This window comes from Cygnus atratus, chromosome 5, assembly GCF_013377495.2.
Source record: "Cygnus atratus isolate AKBS03 ecotype Queensland, Australia chromosome 5, CAtr_DNAZoo_HiC_assembly, whole genome shotgun sequence".
Classification (NCBI taxonomy): domain Eukaryota; kingdom Metazoa; phylum Chordata; class Aves; order Anseriformes; family Anatidae; genus Cygnus; species Cygnus atratus.
In genome coordinates, this window is record NC_066366.1 from 9,047,468 (window position 1) to 9,073,148 (window position 25,681).

Sequence of the window (25,681 nt, forward strand, 5' to 3'; positions counted from 1 at the left end):
TACAAAATCCAAAAAGAGCCCAATGCGCTCTTCTGTATCATTCAATTAATGAGAGCTGCTTACCTTGAGTCTGTAAATTTTTATTTGTTTTTACTAAAAGGCAAGTTATTTAATCTGGCCGGATCTACACAGTCACAGATTTTTGCTGAAAGACATACTACAACTGCGTGTTTTAAATCAAGAGAGTCTCAGGCAGAACAGTAAAAGAAAAGTGTGCCTTAGTATGGTTTTCAAATGTTTATTAAAAGAACACATGAACTTTTTCATCCAAACAGCGATTCTGCCTGCAGTATCCGTAACAATATTACCCCAAGTTGCTGATTACATAGTGATGAGCCTAAAAACCCAAACAATCCTCCCCCTCCTTCCCACTGGGCACTTTTGCTATTGTCCAGGAGCAAAAATAGTTTTATTAATAGCTTAGCTAGCAAAAGTACAAAGGCGCCAATGGGAAATGTCACTACGTTGGAACAGACAACAACTTTTTGTCTGCTTTAGAAACACGCTCTAAGAAACCCTGCTCTTCAATTTTGGATCTGAAACTGCAATCGCCGCTAGAGCTCCTTCTTACTATAAAAATCTGCATCAGCATTCTCAGGATCTGACATAAGCCTTTTTGGCTGGCTCTTGGGGTTACGATAGCTCAGAGTCACAGATAAGCAAGACCATAAAGAGTACAAATCCTGCTGGAATAGATCCCGTCTCTCACAACGCAAATGGAAATCACAGCTTCAAGTTACGTAGTAGAACAACATTTTACATGAGTAGAGTACATGCCGTTACAAAAGTTTAAGAAAGTTAACAGAGGGTTCACCCCGAATGAGGGGGTAACAACGAAGCGACCCAAGCTTCTGCTCCGCGCGAGGCTGGCGAGGACCACGGTGGGCGACGAGGCAAGGCGTCGAGGGACGCTCCGTGGCGAGCACGGGGGGCTAGTTGGCAACTGCCGGGGCGCTGCACTGCGGGGCAGTTTATCATTGATACGTGGATGTTAGCTTCAACGTACCTCCACCCTCGGGTTTCACAGAGTTTGGGAAGCCCTGTGCAATAAATAGGCGTTTCCAGAGCGCTCCCTCTGGCCCCGGGGCTCAGGCGCGGAGATAGTCGTTCTTGAGGCGGCTGAGGCGGGCGCCGTGGCTGCGCACGGTGAGGGCGAGCAGGTCGTGCTTGTCGCGCAGCCCGCTGGAGATGTCGCGGGTCTCGCGGAGCAGGGCGCGGGCGTGCAGCAGCAGCCCCAGGAAGCTGTCGCCCAGGCGGGCCTCCTCCCGGCCGCCCTGCTCCTGACCCTGCCGAAACTTGCCCTCCAGCTCGCTCAGCGAGCGGTCCGAGCTGGAGTAGGCGTCGCTGATCTGCGCGGACTCGCGGCGCAGGTAGGTGCTGTAGCTCTCCTCGCCGTCCAGGTCGTAGGAGATGCTCTTGCCGATGCCCTCCAGCACCCGGCCCGCGTCCTCCACCTGCCGGCCCAGCACCGTCAGCTCCTCCCGCAGGCTCAGCCCGCCGCCCGCCGCCGCCGCCGCGCCGCACCGCCGCTGCTCGCTCACCCTGAAGAGCAGCTGGCACCGCTCGGGGTCGTCGTTCTCCTCGTAGTCCCCGTCGGGGACGAAGTAGTGGTGCAGCGTGCCGTTGGACATCTCGGGGTACAGCGGGCCCTCGAAGTACCCGCGGCACAGGCTGCACAGGCAGCCGAGCCACAGCAGGCGCAGCGCCGGCATGCTGCCCGCAGCCTAGGGCCGGCCGGCGCCGCGCTGCCCCCGCCCCATGGGCGCCCTCCGGGACGGGACGCGGGGCCGCCGCCGCCGCTTCGGGCCGGGCCGGGCCGGGCCGGGCCGGGCCGAGGAGGGCGGGCGGCGGCGCGGAGCCTGGCGGCGCTCTGGTGTCGGGTTTCAGCGCGCCGCCCTTAAAAGCCGGGCAGCGCACGGCGAGAGCGGACCCCGCCCGCCCCCGGCCCCGGGCATCGCCCTCACGGCGGGGCCCGCCCGGCCCGGCCCGGCCCGTGGGGGCCGCCCCCCTGTCCCCTCCCGCCCGGTGCGTCCCCGGTTGAACGCTTGGAAGGGGAAAAAAAGGGGGTTCGAGTGTAAAGGGGGGCGCGCTGAGCCCTGACAAGGTGGGAAAATTAATGCAACGTGGGCAGGCGCCGAGCTCTGCTCTACAACAGAACCGCTGAGGCGGCTGAGGGAAACCCAGACGCCGTGGGTCCTGCCGGGCTGTGTACCTCTAGTGCTTCTCTTTGGTGAAACAACGTTGCGTGTGAATCCAGCAGCTGGATTACAGCAGGGCTGAACGTTGCATGTTGCACGTATAAATCTGCCCTTACCATTTTCGAATCGTCAAGGTGAGACCACAAAAGGAAGGGGTCTGTAAAGTGACCAGGTCCTTGCACATCGTCTGTTCTCTTTCATGGAAACAGCCACCAGCCAGCAGAGATTACACCAAATCCTGCAGCCATCCCCAGTTAAAACTCCCACTGCAGTTCATGAAAGCTTTGCACGCAGAAATATTTATGCCATCTCTTTAATATAAATATTTAACCAGCATCCAGTGCTGATCATCCCCGCCTTCTGCTCATTGTAATAACTGATGCTTACAATTAACTTTGCTGGGAAACAGGTTGGCCTCTTCTGTTGTGTCTCTGCTTTCTTCGCTGTTAGGTTGGATGCTGTAGGTTAGAGCCTTACAGGGCCCTAGGGACTGTGGCTCTACCATCTGTTATGCTGCCACTACTTTAGACACCTGCATTTCAAACCCCTTCCCTCCTCTTGGCTTCACTCTGTAAGCACAAGCTCTTGGGCTGCCTTCTTCAGGGCAAACACAAGGCAAGGAGCTGCTGCAGAGGCCAGCGGCTCTTCTGCACCTTAGAGCCCAGAGGCTACCCTTTTCTTGGCCTGCAGCTCCTTTACAGGCCCCAGTGAGGCCTCACAATTTCCTTGTGGCCCACTTTCTGGAAAGCGTGGCTCAGAAATGGCAGCATAAACCACCCCTGCTCTGATAGCCGCCTGGCTCCCCTAACCCAGAGCAGGTGGTCACGCATCGGCTGTGCCAGCAACAGGACCCCGAGCCCTGCTCTTAACTGAGCACTCTATACATGGCCCTGCAGAAATGCCTTAGCTCTTTTTATTCTCAGTTTTGATTATTCCATGCAAACTGGAAGAGTTTCACCCTAAATTAACTGGTAGCTGACAGACTAAGACACCGGTCAGGAAGCACTGGGCTTGTTTCTCTTTGGACCACAGACCTAACCGAACCCTCTCACATCTTTGCTGAACAGCCTTATGGCAGGGCTCAGAGCAGAGGGCTCTGGCTTTATTTTATCAGAAGGGGGTGGCGTAGGCCTCTTACTCCAGGACTGCAAGTCCCAGTTGCTTTTCTCAAGCAGACGGCTGCACTTCCCTGCAACCTAGAGATGAATGAGGCTTAAAACCCATCGTCTCAGTATTTCTGTTTGTCTGGCATTGGTGACTCTGCCAATTCTGTTTTCAGGTGCCTCTGCTACCAATTGTGATGTCAGTATGGGTTCCTGGGAGCTCAAGTAATGGGCTTACGGACATGGACAGGGCCTTTAAGGTAGGACACAGCATTCTGAACGTGAGTCCTCACGGTGAGCGTGGCCCAGAATATTTAATGATAACCTACAGTGTCAGTGTTCCCAAGTATTGACCTGAGAACCTACTGAAGCACTTTATATAAACACTGAGAAACAGCAGCAAAAAATAAAACAACCAGTCAGCCAACCAAACAAAAACCTAGCCCAGGACAGCAAGGGTAATAGCTGGACCCTTCACCTACTGGATTGCTCTGAGTAGTCCTTCTAAGCCCTGGAGTCCATTAAAGCTGCATACGTATACACCTCAAGGTGTGCAGTGTTTGCAGAGTCTGGGCAACTTTTTTGCAGTGCTGAAAACCCAAGCCAGACAAGCTATCCAAACAGAAACACTCCACACATTTGGAAACATTTTAAATTTGTAATTAAGCTCAGAAAACACTCATATAAATAGGTTGGATTAGGCTAAGCTTTTGTGCTTCAGCTTTCTATAAAAGGTTTAAAGCTTATTCAATGGAGCTTGCTTGGCATTTGTACTTGGTCTCTGTTTGCCAACAGGGACTCTTTCAAACAATTTTATTCCCGTGGTGCTCTTGTTTCACCTAATATTTTATTTGGTTCCCAATTCTTTGCCAACCGTAGTATTTTATCTACATAAATTTCCATCCGAGCTGGCGTTACTGCCAGTTGACTGGTTTGGCTGAACTTGAGCTGTGGTGGACTCCACTTTTGAGGTCTCTTCGTGAAAGTACCACACTGTAAATCTCTTAGCTATAGCTTTGTCAGCATGGTTATGCTTTCACCAGTGCCACAGTAGGTGAAAAACTCAGCCTTAGTAAACAATTTTTTTCCCCTCTCTTCATATGTTAAGAAACTAAGAGGTGTTTGTTGCTCCCTGCTGCAGCTGCCTACTCCTGGCCATTACTGTTTTCAATCCAACATGCATTATCCAAGTTTGTTTAAGTTTTATACCAAAGTAGTCTCTCCCTAAGTAACCCACCTGGAATGCCGGCTGCTGAAGGAAGTCTACAATATGGGATCTGCAGCTTTGGTGACTCAGTGGGCAAACCATTCATAAAAGTTGGAACTTGATGAAAGACACTCAACAGCCTGCACTATGGCAATACTTTTATAGATCAGGATTACAGTGCAACAGAATCCTATGTTTTAACTGAGGACATAGGTAAACATCAAACAAGGGAAAAGATGTAGACTCATGCTAACGGAACAATATTTTGTAAAAGTAGCCATTATCACTCCAAAATCACATTTAGAAGAGATAGCCTTAAGAACGTATCAGGATAATCTGGATGCTTTTACACTGTCCATAAAATTATGGGCATACAAATGAAAATCAGATTCTTTTTTTTTTTTTTGAAAGAAAGATAATGAAAGTAACATTTACCTTTAAGCACCAAGACCTAAGTTGAAGGGTCAGATATTTTCATTGTAGTTACTGTCATCAGCAACACAATAGCAATGGCTGAAATAACAACATAAAAATCAGTGTCAGTGCAGAGTTTTTTAAAAAAAGTTCTGCCGTTATCTGCGAGGTGCAGGGAGAGGACAGAAGGGAATTTCTCTGGAATACAAAAAATGCAGGGTGGAGAGAACCAGGAGAGAGAGGGCAATTTTATGCTGAATGTTGCATTATCTGCTAGGAACCCATAGGGGTAGTTCTGTGAGATCAGAGATCTGGGGAGTTTTGGGGATGCCTCCAAGAAACAGATGTTCTTCGTGGCACGCTTACATGAAGGCCTTCATTGAAATCCTAGCATTGTCAAAAGTCCCACTGATTTCGCTATGACAGTATTTTACCCTATGTGTCTGCTCAAGCAATTTTACATAAATTCCTTTTCACGAAACAAAAAGAAAGTACTGGAAACAAAAATAAAGAAGGATACTGATACTGCCTTTTTACAAATACTTGGCATTATATATTCTGCTATGGTAAAGCCATTGTTTTTCCAGTGGACAGCATTAGTTTTATAATAATGTGAAGAACAGCAGAGTTTGTTCTGCTGAAAAAGTTCTTCCTCTTTTGCAACAGCACCAAAATCTGCCTCCAATTTTGTCCAGAAATTGCCAATGAACTGGTCGCAAATACGTAGCTCAGTGCTGGATTTCAGGCAACGCTTGCATAATCTTTCTCTGCAAGCAGTGCTTTATCTTCAGTTCTTGGCTCACATGTGCTTGCTATTTCTGTTGCAGATCATGGTTAGCTTTGCAGCATCAGAATATTTCAGATGTAAGCGGTCAGTAATTTAGGGAACAGATATATGTTATATGGTCCTAAAGGCCCCACAGGCTTTAAGGTATAAATGCTGTTTGCTGACTACTGCCTTCTGTTTTCCTGCTGTGAACTGTTATATAGTTTTTTTATAAAAAGATACCTTGTTGAAACAGGAGACCAACAAGTATGTGAGTGTAATTTGTAATTGTAGGGCATAGTACCAAATGCTCAAATGCCATCAAGTTAGGTGTGCAATAATAGCTTATATATTTACCCCCACTAATCACGTTCTTCATTAGCTATTGCTACTGTTATTGCATTCGTGATTACGTACATACATTTTTTTTTTTAAATGGGCCACAAAGTTACTGGAAAAATTTAATTGGGCACATTGCTAATTTTTCAGAATGGAACATGCAAATAATGTATGGGTGGTGTTTGGGTGAGTAAGATGCTAATGGGAATATCAAGAAAACTGAATTTAGGGGCAGTAGATTTGCACTGTCAACGGTCAAAGTTACAAAAGGCAAAATGAAGAATAGGCTTTATACTTAGATATTGTATCTACATATTAAATGTACAGAACAATATTATTCTGACTCATTATTGGTAATAATTTTCAGCAGTTTGCCAATATCCAGCTGTTACAACGCTCCATAGTAATAGTTTTTATCATGAATAATGCCCTATTCAAAGTTTAATAAATTGCCTTCTAGATGTATAGTTTGCTGAAGTAAAGAATTTTGTTTGGATTATTAGTAGTTTACTGGTTTATATCCCTTAAATGCACTAGCAAATTTAATAGTTCCTCACAAACGGGAATGTTGAAAATATTGCCAGACTGAGCAAATGCCGGACAGCTTAAGCGCATGACTAGAAATACTGGCTTTTCCCATTTGGCTCTACAACAACTATAGCAGTCACCGCTGCTTCATTCTGTCCTTTCAGGTTTATCATTATCAGTTGAAGGGTATCTGTTAGGGATACGTGTAAGAATAATGCCAGTTTTTCATAGGAGTATTAGGAACATTGCCATAAGAGTATAACTAGAGATCTTGTAGAAAAGATTAGATTTGTAAAATGAAACTTTTGTAAGACACTTAATATTCACTCATTCAGTATAAATTTGGAATATAACAGAAACTAGGAATGAATATGCTGAAGTATAACCTGTGCCAAATGTTCCAGTACCAGAATGCTATATGTGCCTACACTGAAATTTGGAGTTTCTCAGAAAGGTAAGCTTAATTTAGAGTTGGAGCACCTGAACAAGAGATTTCTCACATACAGACTTGTAAACAAAACAACTCTTTTGCTAACTTATGCTTAAGCTGACAGATTCTGATAACCTTCTCTTTCTTCACAGATTTCAGGATCAAACCATAGCTGTGACTGGGCACAGTCCTCTGAGTCCTCCAGCCCTAGCCCTTCTCGGATAAGCAATACAGAAAATTGAATTAAAAAAACATGAGTACTTACAGGCAGCATCAGTAAACACAGCTAAATGTAAATACAGCTAATAAAAAGTGTATGCCAGGCTGGTTGTCTCAGAAGAATATGCAATTAGCACTGGATCTACCTCAACTTTAGCCAGCACCAAAATGAGTTCAACCTTGGCAGAAAAATGCAAAGAAAAACATTTTAACACAGCCTGTCTCTGTAGTGGCTGCTGTTTATATAAATATAATTTAGCTAAAGCAGAAAACTAGGGATGTGCTTAGGTTATTTTTGAAAAGAAAAGATGTGTGCTTCCTGGTAAGGGAGAGGATTAAAAGAGAGAAGAGGAGCGAACATTTACTGGTATTATACTAGTGCTGCTGTTGAAAGTCCTCCAGCCCCATAAGGGATATCTCTACTATTTCTTTGGTAAGGTTCCTGAAGTGGAAATAATAACACTTCCTCAGTGGAAATGAAAACACTTTAAAAGCATCATCACTGGCCAGCACATGGAGAAGTTTTCCCATTACTGTAAATGTGGTTTGTCACAGAGTCAGCATATCATACTGTTAAAATGTTGATTTGATTTTCAGTCTTTTCTATGTTATTTTTAATGCTGTGTGTGAAGGTGAAAAGGCTGTATGTGAAAATATATATTTTGCGAATGTTACAGAAACATCGTTCACTAATTTCTCATGATAACATATTCTTCGTGCCTCTAAACGTGTCAGGAGAAAAATTAGACTCATTTTAGGATTTAAAAAAAATACTCTTGTCTTTCATTTTCTCCTTACCTTATAAAACAGAAAAAGCTTAAAACCTGGCATGTTCTGCTCTGGCAGGGTTGGAAAAGAATGTGAATAAAAACTTTGGAAGAAATCTAAGACAGTCCAGTGGGGAAATGCTGATGTAATTTCAAATGGGATTCAAATTGATTTATGTGATTGTATCCCATTGATACAGTTGCTGAGAATTTGCAGCCCTGTGATCAAATACATTAATTTGATGTAGGATCTTGAAAACATCTAAATTTTCAGAAAGCTGATTTTAACCAGTCCTCTTTTCTAGGTCAGTTCTCTGATTATTTGAGCAGATTTCACACCATATAATTTCCAGTTTTGCCACCTTTATGAGGATGGCATTTTCTGATATACACACATAATCTTATCTATTAAGGTCAGGGATGAATTCCTGAACAGAAGTTAGTTCCTGACAAATTTTATACCGATTAGTCATTAAATTTCCTCTTCTCACCAATCCTTTAAAGTCCGTAGTGGTGACTTTAGAGTGTGAGCCTACATAATCAGCCTAACCAACTGCATGAAGTTTTATTAAATGTGTCTCCGCAACAGTTTAATTTTTCTACGCTCTGCTGCAGCTCAAACTGAAACATTCATGGTAGTATCTTTTGTGCAGATAAAAGTAAAAGATGGAAAGTGATTTAAAAAATAATCATAGGACTTAACTGGTTAATCTCCTCTCCCGTACTCTTCCTAATGTGGCAAATAAAAAATAAAACAAAACATACTTCCATAGTAAAGTTCACTTGTATTCCCAGATCTGGTTTTTAGAAGTTGGAAAACATCCATTTTATATCCTAGCACATTCACTCAGATTTTTCTTTAGGTGTTTTTAACAGTGTATTAAATTTAAAACTAGACTCACTTTATATCTGAGCAGCCTAAGAACAAGCATACGGTTTCAATTGAAATATACCAAAATCTCCTTGTTAAAAAAAATCATTCCCTTTAAGAAACATTCTTATAAAATTCTACTTGAAGAAGCAGGTGAAGGGATACTATTTACGGCCAGCTCTATATTTATTTTTGTGCAGTCATGGTTGACTATTCCACAGGTTTTTAATGACTTTGTGCACACAGAGCACTCATTCAGCAGTCCTAACACTGTGTTATTCTCTTATGCCTGAGGTTTGCACAGAATATTGATAGGGAATTTGTGCCTCCTACTGCAATTTATGACTTTCATGTAGAGTGGCATGACTTAGGACCTCACACTCAAGATGACTTGCTTCTGGCTTTGTGAGCCCTTCTATGGGTGATGCAAAACACACCCTGATAAACCTTACCCCAGCGCTGTCATTTATGAAGACCCACCTCAAACTGAAGCACACAGGCAGCTCTGCAGGAATGCCACGCGCCTGCTTCCACATTCATGGTCAAGAAACCAAGACATATGATTGGCTTTAATGGAAAGAAGTTGGATTGAATGAAGGTTGTGGGTTAATTTAGGTTTAGGAAATATTACGAGTGTTCCCACTTGGTTGCCTTGGATGAGAAAACCCTGGGCCCGCTGCAGGCATCAGAGCCTCGGCTGGAACACCACATTCAGTCGCGCAAATCAGTCCCTTATGGAGCTATAGCCCCACTGAAGTTAATGGAATTAAAGTTTGTGAAAAGGACGCTTGAATGACTTTGCACGAGAACACGACTGAGAACTTTGGTGAACTGAAACCTCTCAACACAGGAAGGGATGTGCCTTGCTGCCAATGCCACCGCTGTCCTACAGAAGCAGGTAATCGCTGGGTGCACCCCTAGGGGGGAGCGATGCAAGCTGAAGAGCTACCTGTGCCAGCTGCACTCTCTCCCACCTCGGGTGGGGTGAGCCAGGACGGGGCAGTAGGTTTATGCTCTCAGAGCCTGTGGCAGAAGACGAACCTGTTTTTTCCTGGGGCCTGTTTTGCTGAGAGAGCAGTTGTAGAGCTGTGGAAGACTCGGAAGGATTTCCTCCAGGATTAGACAGATGATGCCTGAGCTGAATGTGCTGAAGGGTCTCAGCATCCAAACACACCCAAGTGCAAAATGGAGCAGCTTCTCACTAGTAACAGAACAAATGTCTTCTTTTTACAGTGGGCAGCTTTGGAGGTGTTTAAAAAGCTTTGTGGAGCCTTAAGAAGGTTCAACCAAACCAAAACAGTGCTGTGATGGCTGTTTGAAATGAAAATTCAAAGGGTACATCAGGAGTATGAAAAGTACCTGGAAAGTAGGGCAGGAAAACCCATCCTCTACAAGAGTAACTCTCATGCAGAGCACCTCTGCAGCTTAAATGGCTGCAACATGCTCTGTTTGCTCTGGGCTATCAGCGTTTGGAGCAGAGGGAGCGTGTCAATACATGGTTCCCTCTCTTTCCCCTCCCACATGCAATGGAAGTAGCGGTCTACAGAATTAACTTTCCAGCAGTAAATCTGCAGGTGGCAGCACAACGGCTGAACAGAGAGGAATAGCAAGAGTGTGTGGCCTCTTTCACCATATTTTCCAAACAGCTTATGGCAGACACATCCAGAAGCACAAACCGTGCTTTCAAAAAGGCAATGCGTATTCCCCTTTCTGGCTCCCCAGTTGTATGTTATGATATACCAGCCATAACCCCCAGGTAAATCCTGGCCCCTGGCACTGTGCCATCCATTTTTTTTTTTGGGAGGTGGGATTTCACCCTTGGTTTCAAAACGGCTAAATCGCTAATTCTCTAATTACTTTGCCCTCTTAAAATACATCTTGCAGGTTATGTTCCTGTAGTAGTATGTCACTGAACTTCAGTTCACTCCCTTTTTGTAGAAAGTCTGCACATGAGATGACAGCAAGGGACAACCCATCATCTGTCTTCTTAACCTCTTACATTTATATGTAAATTTGATTAAGGGGTAGTTTACCACAAATAAAAATGCTTGGAATAGCAGCAAAGATTTCTTTGGATAATGAAACCATGCATGTTTTCCTATTTTCTACTTATTTTCACACTTACCTCACAAAGCTCCTTTTGCAGAATGCAGTTTTGCGATGCGCTTGACCTTTGTTGCACCAGGAATTTCTGCTTTCAGAGGCACTGTGGGGTTGGCTCTTGTCTCAGGTACAGTTCTGATGATTTGTCATTCCTGCTGCAAATTATGGCATTGCCATTACATGTACTTACATGCTGTTATGTATTTAACTTCAAAGAACTACATTTTGATCACATTCTCCTGTTGCTGAGAAATATTTAAAAAAACACATTATACATATGAACCGATTGAAACTACAAAGTGTTAGGCAAAGCTAACAGTACTTTCTGAAAAACCATGGAGAGTAGATTGTAATCTTTTGGTTACTTTTAAAACTGAAGAATTTGAACTAACAAGGAGATCTGATTACTGAGATGGATGCACTAACCAAAGCATACTCAGAAATATATTAAAAATAGCCAACCTTTCTTTGTAGTTGTACTCTCCTTGTAGAACTATGAGCTGCAAACTCAAGCTTGTTTTGTGATGTTTTCTGACATTCTTGAAAATGTATACACAGGATTTTCAAGAGTGTTAAAGTGAACAATGAGCATTATACTACAGCTTTCAGGAAGACTTGCAGGTTATAAATGGTAGCTAAGACCACTAGTTCTGTGGAAGTTATTTAAAACTTATTATTTGCACTTCAGAAAATCTCTGTCTTATTCCATTAGTCAACTTTTTTTCCTTTTTTTTTTTTTTTTTTTCTTAAAGGGATCAGTTTAGTCTTAAGTCATTGTTGAAAACGTGAGCACACCTCTGAGCATGGTAGCTGGACATTTGCTGCTGTTGCTTCTACTACATAGACAAAAAAGGATCAGGAGTCCAAAGCTGCTTCAGAATAAATGGATAAAGTACCTACCTCAATAACTAAGATACTTAGAAAGAGATATTGAGAATGGTATTTTCTAAAAATATTTTCTCTAACTTGCTGAAGGTGATGAGAACTTTACCTGTATCTTCAATTGGACAGAGTCAAAAAGGAATCTTGGAAATATTTTGCTTTATATTGTAACTGGCTTGCTTGCACTTGGCTTACTTGCAAATTGCTTGCAGACAGTAGCCTTTTTTCCTTTTTTTTTTTTTTTTGGTTTGACAGCCATTTGGGAATCAACACAGTGAATAACAGAGGAATCATTATTTGTTTCTGGAAACACAAATTTCCAGAAATGCTAGGCATTTCCAGATATGAGTAATAATTCCTAGATTGTTCATTGTGCTAATTCCAGATGATTTACAACAAAGAATTTGTTATTGATCAAATTGTGGCTTACATAATGCTTCCTAGCAGTTCTCTTTGACCACCAGCTATTTAACAGTAATTGTTGATACGTGACGGTTAGCCTTGGGACAGAGCTGTTGCATAAGAAATAGCATCATAGCGGAGAATACTTCTGGAGCAGATTTTCAGACGAGTTTCCTTTCTGCTGAGGTGTGCGAAAGTGTTGGCATTTACAAGAGTTTTTGGTTATCAAATGTTCAAACAATTATCTCAATGATTTGATGAAGAACAGCTAGGTGATTAAAACATTCTCTTGGCTAAAGCAAACAAAATACTTGATCGCCTTATGTATACAAATGTAATGATAAAAAAATGTAAATCTGGTCTAATTTGGAGACTAAACTGTATGCTCTGAAGCCCTGTTTGTTATTCTGGTGGTCTCCTGCTAAAAATTCCATTTTCATCTTTTCATCAAATATAGAAATCTGTTACTGTAAGTAACTGCACATATAGTCAGTCATGCACAGTAATGCAAGAACAATCCCCTCCAGACATCCTAACTTTTCCAGGTTACTTCATTGGTTACCAAATATCTCTTTTGTCCAGATGTTACAGCAGTAAAGATGTTGGAAGTGGAATGCACTAGCAAATGAAAACGTGTCTAATGTTCTCTGGAATGGCACAGAACATTCTCTTTCATCATATTCCCTTTGTCTATTAGAAGCAGAAGGGCTTGTAGGTGTAGTATGACTGTATGAAGAAAACCACATCCCACTTGTTGAAGCTAATATATAATAGTTAATAAACAGAATATACTAATACTTTGAATATGCATAACAGTTCTGACAGGAGAAGATGGGACTTCAAGAACTCAGAATAATGATCTTTCTGATGTGCCTCTAGAATTATTCAAACCATAGTAGGTCTCAGTGGATTCCCCAAAGTCACACTTCCGGGCACTACCCTCAGCATCAGCAGCTGGGGGACCTGTGACAGACTGAACAAGCACAGCAAATACACTTCCAGTCCTACCTCCTCTCCTGACTCGGACCAGATGTTGATAGGAGGCTCCACTGCCAAGTCCAAGGCTCTGGGTCTTGCAGGTGACTCTTTGGAGTGGATGCACACCAGAGTTTGAGGGGGATTTGAAAGCAGGCTTTTCTTCTCTCACAGTCGTAAGCACCAAAGCATTTGAGACCAGCCAGCACATGTTTCACTGTAACAAAACCCAAACCAAGAGTTCATCAGTAGTCAACACCTGTAAATCAGTTGCGACAGTGAAAAACAGCACTAGACTAATGGATCTCTAAAAAAGAAGACAGCGGAGAAGTATGACAGGCAATGTGTGAATGGAGTTGTGCATTGTGCCTTGCCCAGACAGACAAATGCATCTGCAGTGCCTGTTTAGGAAGAAATGCTTTGGGCAGCATGCTGGTTTGAGAGGAACATGTAGTATTTGTGCAAGGTGAGAATAGTGGTAACTTTTTTTTTTTAAAGGAATCTACAGGAATTCTGATTTTCTGCAAAAGAATGGGCAGTGTCCATCAAAAAGAACAGAAATATTTAAGGCTATATCTTGGCCATGTTGAAACCAAAGAGATAACATGAAGTGACTTTGGACACACCAGTATTCCACCTGTGCACACTGCTGTGTGAGAAGATCCTTTCAGCTATATCTCAGTGGCTCCCAGACTGACATGAAATCAGGACACATTCCCAGCCCCTCTAAATGCTGTCATCACTTCCTTCTGTGTGTTTATGTATTTTATGTGCCTGGCTAAAATAGTGTTAGTTCCTACATACACCGAGGTGGGTGAGGGAGCCCATTCTGACATGATAATTCCTATAGATTCATAAGGAGAAAAAATGGACCCGCTTTTCCATCTGTGCCTGGGGACAAATTAAGGCTGAAAATCACATTCCTGTGTGTATTTACCTGTGTCCTACCAAACTTGGCAGTGTTAGTTGTATTCAGAAAGCGAAGCATATGCTGAGTCCTCCCAAGACAAGGGTCTAAGGCAGCAGATGTTTTTTGTACGATCATCCCCACCAGCAGGTCACCCAGGTGAGGCAGCAAGTTTCAGACACCATGGGTGATCTGCTGAGAGGAGTTCCAGAAAATGTGGTGAGCCTACGTCCCTTCCAGGCATCTCAGCCATCTTTCCCTTTCCCACTAATTGCTTTATATTTCTGAAACTGTACTGGTCAATTTAAGGGTAACCCACAAAACAATCACAGAAATTTTGTTTTGCCACCACATCTTTTCTATCTAAACCACAAGTAATACTAGAAGCTGACCATACCAGAACGAAATACAAACAAGTATAAGCCAGAAAAAAAATGTGGAAATAGCATTTTCTTACCACAACCCTGAAGATGAGAAAGACAAGTGTGGATAGAAATGCTTACAAATCAGAAAAAAAAATCAAAGAAAATATGTGTCAGGCAAGTATATTTTTTCATTCATTTCATGGTGAGTGTTAGCTATTTTATTTCAGCAAAAATCCATGTAACAGATCAATAGCTCAAATTCATGAACAGCTTCTAAGGCTGACAGCTATTTAACATTATTAAAACATTGTCTTTCAGTAATCTAATCTACTAAAAAACAATACCCAGGATTGCTGCTACGTGCACTACTCAGACATGAAAAAGAAAGTGTCAAATCTTTCCTGAAAGCTTTGCTGGATCCCAAGGCACACTCGGATGCAAGCTTGGATGCTCCCATGCTGGCAAAGGTCAGAAATACCAAGGCTTTGTATAGCTCCTTGCTTGATTTGTTCTTGCTGCACTTGGGCCAACTATAAAAAGCTCAAAGGCTCGTACGAACATGTCAAAAGCAGGTACAAGTAGGAACAGTCTCTCCCTCCCCATTTCTCATCCCCGCTGCTGTGCTAGGTCCCAGGCAGCGTGTGCACTTGGCTGAGCAACACACGTGGTCTCTGTTCAGCACGGGGACGTGGGCAGGGGGGCAGCTGTGGCAGCCTGGCTCATTCTCAGGCATTTGAGCACTTAACCTGTTTCTAAACGCAGTTTTAAAAGAGTTTCTTTGATCAGGCTGAGTGCAATTCTCACAGTGTATTATAGTCTGGAATCATCTTTCATTTTGCCATCAATACCTAACTGGGTCTGGTACATGGTTTGGGATATTTATCACAGAAATTTCAGCTGCTCTTAGTGTGTATTAGACTAGTTACCTCCTTGAGAGGATACCTTGATATTCAGGGAAGCACTGGAAGTAGAAATTCATAGATTCAGAGGTGTTAAGACTATTTTTTAAGCAGTCACTGACACATCCTCTCTTTTTGGCTCATCCCCTTGTGGAAGACAGATCACAGTACATATGTTTTACCTTACTGGATTTTGCTACGATTAGTTAGTGTTTTTTTTTTTTTTTTATGTGTACTTTGACTTTTGTGGACTGTATTTGGCAATGGGAGAATGGCAGCGTAATTCCTTGTAACCGCGGGGGACCTGTGACTTGTGCACCAGGGGTGTGTGGGGATGTATGGTGTGCATTACAGCGCAGGCACAGACCCAGCTGCTCCGTGCAGCACACCACTTAGAGGCATTGCGGTAGCTGTACAGCTGAAATATTTTCTTACCCTTTCCATTAAGTTTAAACCAGCGAAAAGAAAGAAAAGGACTCACTTCCTGCCATGACATCACTATGAAATATTTAAACCATACACATTTCCTCAGTTTAGTCAACTTTCCCCTGCTGTTTGAATGCAGTCCCTTTTATTTTGCTAAAATGTCTGAGGACAAGCAAATGTTCAGACAGCATTTGCTGCCAGTCTGTGCCTTGCACTGATTCTTAGCCATGCACCCAGCTCGAATCAGTCTACAGCAGAATCTCTTCGGTGGCAAACAACCAAACCTAAACATAAACAGGGGCAGGCTCGCACAGTTCAGAGGCTCACAACTGAAGTGCCTCAAGGCTCAGTAGGTGCTTGCCCCCAGCCTCTATTTCACCCAAGTTTTGTGTTTTAGCCACAGTCTTTGCTCCCCACTGGCAGGCTCTCACACCTCTGCCCCGGCCAGGCTGCTGCCACCTGCGTGCCACGGGGCTGGCGGTGCTGCCGGGCACTCCCATGTCAGTCCGAAGCCATCACCCTCCTGCACGGCAGCCAGCCAACACAGGAGGAAGCCTTCAGAGTCCCTGCTTTCATTTGCAGCTCGGGCAGCTGTTCCTCGTCTCCTCCAGGAGAGAGGCTGGGGCCACATCTGCCTGTGGTGGAGCCAGCTGGTTGGACCACGCTGACCTAGGCCTCAAATGCCTTCGTAGGGCAGCCAACTGCTTAGCAGCTACGTTCTGCTTTTCAACAGGACAGGAAGCATGGAGAACGGCTGCAAACAGATAAAAGCACTCCAATGCGTTGTTCCTATCAGAACAGGGTGGAGACCCACTGTCTCTAATATCACTCCAAATCTTGTCTGGTTGATGTCGTGATCCACAGGTTGCTATAGACTTCGCACACAAATACACAAGATGGATAAGCTGTCCCTACAGAAGGAAGCTGTCTCACCCCACAGCTCAGCACAGTGCTCCACTGGTTGTTGCAATAAGACCTCTCCAGGGGATGTCCAGCCAGGCCCAGAAGTCCCACAGGTGGCACCTGCTGTGCAAAGGCCAGCTGACAGGCACTAGTTGCACACTTCAGCATGCTAAGTAACAGCCCGGGTGGAGAAGCTGGCAGTCCCAGCAGCTGCCTGAGCAGTTCTTCCTGTTCAATTAACCAAGCCATGCAGAGAAAATTACAAATACTCAGTAGGAACTGCTCTGACTGATACAGGAATGTTAATGTACGGCGGTCTTCTGTACGTAGCTAATATAGTCAGGAGATGCCTTTTTTTTTCTTTTCTCCCCCCTCCCCCCCCCCCCCCAGTTTAAGCTAATCAATAGAAACAGCTCTTGCATTTAGCAGGGTGCTCTGGTGGTAGGACCACAGCCTGGCTGGATGTAAGACTGCAGCAGAACAGCATTTTGGAGAGGCTCACCTGATCGGACCAAAAGATGCTGTTCTTAGGACCTTTGCAGTGGAGTCTCCCATCACCATCCAGAGAGCAATTGACCATCATCCTCTTGAAAAGATCTGCTCCCTGATGTATCACCTGTGCAAAAGATACCAATTGGTTAGTGTTTTTTTGTTTTGTTTTGTTTTGTTCCCAATAAATGCTATTTCCACAAGTCTGTGCAATGGGAAGGAAAACAGGAGTGCTGAAAGTCTGCAGTTGCAGTACTCAGTATTAGACATCAAAGCACAGCCCAGAAAGTCCATTCTGTCATACGTGGTCCATGGTAGGTGGGTTCAGTGCTAAAACCCTTCCTGGCATGAAGCTAATGCCAGCACTAATGCAAGATAAGGTTTACTGCTAGGCTGCTGAGAACCAGTGGCCCCCTTCCTCTTCAAATTTGCCCAAGGGGAAAATGCAATGGCTTCCAGGCAAGAGTGGGATGAGATTCACTATTTTTACAGTGTTTTACCCTCTGAATTGCTAGGTCGCTTTCTCCCTGAACAACAGTGAACATGTGACAGGCAGCTGTTGCCCCAGAATGAGAGCCACTTGCTTACTTTCCCCAAATGACTATTTTGTAATTCTCCTTAATAACAAGAATTGTTCTATGACAGTTAAGTATGTGCCTCTGGAAAAAGAAAGGATCTCAGTTTTATGGACCTCATCGTTGTTTAGGTGCAACAGCATGCTCCACGTCAACCACATGACTCTTCTAGGATATGAGCTAACAAAGATCAAACCATACAATTCTTGCTGTATTTTTCTTGGACACTTGCTCTTCCTAGACAGCAGTGGGAAGCTGTTTTGAAATTGCTTTTATAGTCTGCAAATATGGCAAATTTCTCTGTGTTCCTGAGTGCTGCCTGAAATGAAACATAAAATTGCATTTGGAAATGATGGACGTAGTGGCACGAATCCAGCAATTTCTGAGAACTTGGAGGCGTTAGGGAAGAAACATCAGTTTAAAGCAAAAAAAAAATAAAATACTGCCATTAAGAGTTCAGCGAGACATGCCCTGCTAACTAATTGCATACTGAAGGTATAACTATGAGTCCTTGGGGGAGTCATCAGAATGATAACCTTGGAAGCTGAATGCCGTTAGCTGATAAGTGAGATTTGGGCTCTATGCTGGGGAAATCTTTGGGATTCCTGCTGTCTTTGCCAGCAGTCAGAAAGCACCGGGCTGCCATATACAGGCGTAGCTTCTAGCCTCGCATTATCTTGGGTACTGATAGCAGCTGTTTGTGGCCATATTTCAGGTCAAGATAAACATCCAAGTGTTTACCTAGCTTCACCCATGACACTGAAGATTGCAATGAGGTCTGTACTGCAGAGGCTGTGCTGCTAGCAAACAGTTATTGAGCTGGCTGCTTTACAGCTAGCCCCTCTGGCTGCCCAGCTACCCCAGTGATGCTGACATTAATATGACTAGAAATGCCTTTGCAAACTTAAAGCAAGGTTCTGTCCCAACACAGGGTAAAAAGGATAAAGCACAACCTAGCCTGGAATCGCTTAAAAGAGTCTCCCTGGAAATACCCCGTGGGGATGGTAGCAAGGGCAAGGTTAAGCACTTTGTCTTCCATCTGTTCATTTTTTTAATCTCGGCCACTGTGAGAGAAAAATGAGAGCAGCTTGTATGACAGAGGCACTGACAGAGCATGGGAACTTTAGCCTACATGGAGATTTCCTTTATCGCCAGCTGTTATCAGTGAACTAGGAGCAATGATGAGGTGATAAAAGCCCAGGCAGCCTTTATGGAGAGCACACACTGAGGAATCAGGCAGACTGAAGAAATCAGTCTGGTAAGTTTAAACCATTTACAGAAGGCTTCCACAGAACCCAGAGGAAAATTAAATTCCCACATAACTCACCGGGCCAGCACCATGCTACTGAAAAGCTGAAACCCCCCAAATCTTTTCAGTTAAAACCCCAGAGCTTTCAGCTTTTAAGCCCCTTAAAACAAAATACCTGAGAGGAACAAGGCAATTGTTAACAACAGCTCAAGCAGATAGCAATCGAAAAACCATCTCGCCGTGCTTCAGACCAGCTCTGAGAAAGGGCTGAGACTTCTGAAATTAGGCACATTTGCTTTTTCCAATACACTGCTGAACACAATTATTTCCCTGGTACTTTCCACTTGTATATAGGGGAAATGAGAAGAGATTCATTAACCATTATGAATATATTAGTTTAAGAGGTTTTCATTTTAGCATAATACTGTACACTGAAATAAGATGATTTATCTACAGGGAGAAATTTGCTGGATTTGGAAATAAAGGTGTCTAGGAAACCTGTAAATGCAACTCATTAGGATTTATTTCTATTAGTAGCTAACCTTTCTGCTTTACTCATACTTGTCTTTTCCATTGAGCTTCTGATATTGCAACCTCCTACTGCCTGGGTGTGCAATCCCCTCCGATTCTGTGCTAGCACAGCTGCAGCCTTACCATTACTGGGCACAAAAGGGAGCATCAAGTCCAAACCAGCTGAAGACTTGTGTATACTTAAGTGCTGGTTATGTGAAACGTGAAGAACAGACTGACATTCATCAGGTTGTTGGGTAAAATTCTTACCCTCCCGTTGCCATTTCTTATTTTCTTTGCACAGCAAGTTCTGCTTGTAAGACTATGCAGCAGTAAGTTCTGAACAAATGACAAAAAATGCCAGTTTCTGCCCAGAATAACATATACACTAAATCACCAGATCTAAAGGAACTAAAGGAACTCCTGTTTAGATAGACTTCAGAAACTTTTACGTCTTTTCCTCAAACCAAAGAAATTAAGTCTTCTGTCAATTTTTCCAATGGGAACTTTCTGCTTCTTGTTTTTCACAGTTTTTTTTCTTTTTTTCTTTTTTTTTTTCTTTTTCTTCCCCCTTTTAGGAAACTACTACTTTCTTTAGCTTGTTTAATGGTTTAGTCTAAAATATTATATTTCCTTAAACAATTCTTTCTTGTCTCTGACCAATGTTTTGAATTACCATACTGTGGCTTCGTGCTCATGCGATCAGGAAATAAAGCTGTAGGCTGTGGTTGCATAATTCATTATAGACTCACAAGCTCACTTTAACAGCAGCACTTTTCTACAACAGTCTAGTCTCATTTTTTTCCTTGCAGTTACCATCATACCTCCATATATTTCTCCAACTCTAGGTAGCTTCTAACAGATTCACAGTTCCAGTGCTCCTGGGATAGGAAGCAGGGATAAACTGAAGGAATACAGTCTAAACTATTTGACATTTTCTTCATATCAGGAAAAAAAAAAAAAGGCACAACAAAATCCTGTGTCAAAAGTATCAGCTAGGAAGGACAGCGCTTCAGTAGGCATCCAGCACAAAAATCAATGAAAAATGCCAGGTTGCGATAATATCATTCTTCTCATAGCAGTGAGAAATGCTCATGTTCAGTTTTCCCAGCATGTCTGACCCAGTTGTGGCAGCTTTGCCAGTCAGGGATTGCAAAGCATTTTTGCTTTTAAGGGGCTTGAACTCAGTTTGCCCTGAAATTTGGTATGCATTGTTCGGTGTGCCCCGGGTAGGGCTAGTCTCCCAAATTTCAGACATTTGACTGAAAGAGTCTTCAAAGATACATATCCCCAAACTCTTATTTTTTCTTAAGCTTGGCAAATTATAGCAATTTGGGTATGTGCAGACTCTGATCTGTTCAGGCCCCAGACAGCAACCCCATCTCCTGCAGAGCACTCACTCTCCGGGCAGGGTAGCACTGCTGAGACTCGTATTCACAAAAGGGCTTTGTAGCTGCGAGTCTCAGAGCTCAAAACTAGCTTGAAACGGTATAGCTGGGCCAGAGGAGTCAAAAAACTTTCCAGTTCATCCATTCACCTCTGAATACGTGTCATCTTTATACAGCATACTGCTGCTTAAAATTGAGTGCAGGCAAACACCTTTACACAGACAGTTCTCGTCTGGGTGCAATTTTTTTTTTGCTCTGATGTCTGAAGACATACCATAAAATATGTCTTTTCATCAACAAGATAGCCCTGCTATTGCTACTTTGTTCTTGCTGCCTTACTCTGCAGGAAACATTTGGTCTATTTGCATCTGTTTATGGAAGGAGAACAAGCATTTCAAGGGAAACAGAAAAAAGGACAGCAAACTGGGAAAATGCTTTCTCTGTCAGCACTACCATATTAATAGCGCTTGCCGTTTCACTCAGTAATAAATAACAAGCCATTCCTTCCTTAAAAAAAGGAGCAAGAACACACCCTCAGCCAAAAACATCCCAAGCAGAAAGGCCAAGTTTCCATAAGTGCAAGACTACATTAATTATGAGTCTAAACAGTCCATGGCGTTTGCAGAAAGCAACCCATCTCTTTCTGAGCTGTTACTTTTAAAATGTACTTTCAGCCCTCTACAAAGTGGTCGCAGTCCCTCAGCAAGCAGGTTTGCTTTTAGCACTGTGTGGAGCTGCAGGGCTGGGAGGGAAGAGGAGGGAAGGGGCAGGCCTCATGCCCTGCCCGGGCACCCCATGCACTTGGCTCAATTTCAGTTTCCTCTCAAATCAAACAATCCTGACTCGAATCTCTGGTTGCACTAATTCATAGAATAAGCTCAATTAACTCCTGCTAATTCATCGCTGCAAAATATCAGCATTTGAGCCTCCCGTGGCTCAAGTTTCTTTCTGCATCCATATATAGTTGCAGAGCCTCTGCTGAGCAGACTTGCTGATCTATCACAGCTTTTTCCTTTGGAAAGTCTGACATGGAAAGCAGCTCTGTAAAAAGTTAAAAAGACAGTGTTGAATGTACTCACAGCAATATTTATTTTCATGTTTGTGTTTATCCTCTGTTGCTAATGGTAAAGATTCAGGAGTCTGTAAACGATCTCTTTCTTTGCTGATCTGGCCCATCCTTCAGCAAGTCAGTAACATGAAGATTTAACTCCAACAAAGTGCTCTAAGTTAAGCATAAACTTCTTTATATTATGAAATGAAGAGCAACTATGGTGCAATTATTTTTGTCTTTTTGTGTGTGTGTGTGTGTATATAGCAATTCCTTTTGCAAAAGAGGAGAAAAATTCTATTTAATTATGGGATTTTCTACAAAAGTACATTACAAATAGTAACGTATGAGTAATACATACTTGTGCAAACACATCTGAGGTGTGATTAAGTTTATAACCTTTTTCCTGCTCTTTTCCAGACACAGAATGAGATTTGCTATTGTTTGCCTCAGTCAGAAGGTATCGATTCTCTTTACATATTGGAGCAATTAACCAGTATAAACAGTGTATTCTGAATCAAATTAACTTTAATCACAGGGTCTAAACTAAATTGCATTCATTGTATTTCTAACATGCCATGGCTAAGCGTTTTATTTTATGAAAAACCAGACAGAAAGAAAACATTATCTCAAAGATGTCAATGGCTTTTAATGTAGATGAGTGATTTAGTGGCAGCCCTTCAGGTGGTGAAAGCTCTGCCAACGGCGCACTAGCTTTAGGCAGATCTGCTCCAAGACCAGTTTCCACATCGTGAAAAGGCCCATGAAAAGGATTTTGCAAAATGATAATACTAATCACTATATACTACTCATAACTGAAGTTGCAGTGACATGTATCATTTTCATCTTCGCATTGGCTGCTTTAGCAAACTAATAGCAGAGAAGAGATAAAACAGATGCCATGTGATGAAATCAAGGCATCTTGCTTGATGCTAAGAAGAGCATACAGCCTAGTTCCTGGTCTTTATGCACATTCTTAGCTTAAATGTACATCTCCCTATACACCTTTGCTTACAAAGGCACTTATCCCTACAAGTTAACAGAAGGCAAGTTAAAAAAAATTGGAAAATTACGGCATTATCTCTTCTCTTCTTCTAAGCTCACTTAAGCAGCACTGGGACTGGAGGCCATGCAGCTCTGCAAAGCCCAGGGGGAGAGATGGCCTGGGGGCCAAAATCTGTTATCACTCTGAGCCATCACAGACACTTTTTTTCTTTTTCTTTTTGTAGTCCTAGATTAGATTATAGTGAAATATTTCCCCAGATAACAGTCATGTGCATAAGTTTTCCTTCCTACCTTTCTTCCTTATTTAAGAATGAAAATCTTGCATTCCCACAATTCTGAGCTGTGCACTGTCACCAACGTGTACCAGTTTTGGTGATGAAAGACTACGCTTTTTCCCTGACTACCAAAACGTACTGCATAGGACAATCGGTTGTTTATCTTCCTTGATACTTACACTATCATAATTTACTGAGCGGATGTCTCCCTCACTCGACCTTGCAGGGGTTTGCAGGTGAGAAAGAACTTTGCCTGTCCTGCCTGATCACGGCAAGTGGTAGAGGCAACACGAGTTAGGAATCCTTCAGTTTTCCCTAACCTGATGTTTTCCTGGCTCTGCTATTGATTTACTCTATACCTGCATGCAGGCCACTTCATTTTGTGTATTTTATATTTTGAGAGCTTGTGGGTGCTCCTTAGCACCTTTTTGAACAAATCACTGTAGGAGCACAGTTTATCTCATGCTTTTGAACTCATGACGTGACGTTAAAATTTAGGTTATTGGCAGCAAGCTATTAGAAAACCACATGGGATTATATATATCTTGATCAGATATTACAAAGGTCTCACCTTATGGGGTCCAGTTCCTGGCACAGAGACCATCTCTAGTGGTATCTGAGCTTATGGACATAGTTGAGTCTCCTGGATGCAACTGCAATTCAAATAGAGAGTAACACTTAAAACAACATTGTGGTGACTAGCCATAGGGAATTCAGACACAAATGTGAACACAGGAAAAGAATCAGACAAAAGTATCCAGTAAAAGACTTGTTTAGCTATGCTTTGTTGGAGTGTCTCAGTTTCAGGAAGTTTTCACTGACACCAGGGTAGGGGTTCCTGGATCCCAGAAGAGCTGTTCCCCTGGGCTAGGGGGATGCATTTCCAATTGAGATGCAGACACTACAAACAACTGTTACTCGCTAGCAACAACACGGACAAGAATGAGCACTCCAGTGAGCAGCTGGAAGATCTGCCTTGTTAAAAAAAGAGTTGGACTCGGTTTGATTTAACTCAAGCTAAACACGAGGAAAACTTTTCCATGGGCTTGAAACCTGGCTTCTCGGGTTGCTCCAGAAGGGACTTTCTCATCTCTGAGGCTGGTCCTTTGCTGCTAGAGGGGCCGAGATGTGTAATCTTTTCCTTAACCTGACTGTACACCTTCTTTTGCAAGATACAGCTATGAAAGACAGACACCTCAAAACATATTATGAACAATTTTACTGGAGATCAGAATTTATTAAATCACCTCTCACATAAGAAAGTATCTAGCTCTATGAAGAGAGCACTCATCAAAGGCAGACTGTTTTTTGGTCAGTTCCCAGAGCTTCTGCTTAAAGCACATCCATGTTCCAGCTCTGCTCCCGGTGCCCAGACCTCTCCCTGGGTACCCAAGGACTGGACACCAATTAAGTTCCCATTTCTAAGGCAAAAATGGCACTCAAGCGTTGCCTGACTTTTATGCTGGTCTTCTACACAGGGCAAACTTCCTCCTAAGAATCCAATACATACAAATAAATTGTTTCTTGAATATCATATTATACTAAATACTATCAAGTATGTTTACATTTCTAAGATAAGACTGCTATACTGTACTTCATCCTTTGATTACAGCTTTTCTAACAGCCATCTAGAATATGAAAAAGAAATAAGAGAAACTATAATATGGAGATCTTGTGGTTTACAAACACATCTTTTGGTGCCAGCAATGACTATTCCTTGATCCCAAATCTGTGATAGTGCTGGCTGCCAGTTACCATCAAAGCAATGCACATTATCAGAAAACACTAGCTTGCATGTACATCTTTGAACTTACACAAAAAAAAGTTTTTGTCTAACACTAACTTGCCAGGCAACAAAATCACAACCAAGATTTAAGTAAAGAATTGTAATTAAAAGGATTTTTAAGGACAGCTCACCCTTTAGAATTAACTCACATATTATTGCATTCTTTAAAGGTGGAGATAACATTTTCAGATTTGAGGTAGGTCATTTTCAGACCCATTTAGTTAGACTGGCATATGCCTTTAATACTCTAAAGTACATTAACTATTTTCTGATAAAAACTAAAGTTCCTTTTTTTTTTATGATTTATTGATTATTCCATACAATTATTTTCTATAAAGATAGAAGATATATGAAGCATTGATACGCTTCATCCACTCCCTCTGTCCTAAGATGATGCAGATCACTTTTTGCAAAGTTCATTGCTGTGACCCTCTCATTTTGGCAGGAGGTAGCACGACTAGCTTATTTAAAGTGTGAAGAAAGACTTATGTCAAACCCCCTTCCTTTTACCGTGCATTTTGGTTTGCAATGAAAAGAAGAGGGAGAATGCACACTGCATTGTCAGTCAAGCAGTTGAAAGCAGCTCATGAATTCATATTCTTTGAATTTCAGGCTAAGTTATAAGTTTCAATGGACCTGAAAACTGAAATTC

The 25,681-nt window shown here is 42.7% G+C and overlaps 1 protein-coding gene across 1 annotated transcript; it reads right to left on the reverse strand.

Moving 5' to 3' along the window:
- Positions 1–244: 244 nt before the first annotated feature.
- Positions 245–1,718, reverse strand: FIBIN (fin bud initiation factor homolog). The gene has a single exon (XM_035550200.2). It carries the CDS (start codon positions 1,710–1,712, stop codon positions 1,089–1,091), a length of 624 nt encoding a protein of 207 aa, XP_035406093.1. The 5' UTR covers positions 1,713–1,718; the 3' UTR covers positions 245–1,088.
- Between the last annotated feature and the right edge of the window lie 23,963 nt (positions 1,719–25,681).

What these genes read in the sequence shown, in the direction of transcription:
- FIBIN (XM_035550200.2), bottom strand. Translation starts at nt 1,712, where the DNA reads ATGCCGGCGCTGCGCCTGCTGTGGCTCGGCTGCCTGTGCAGCCTGTGC.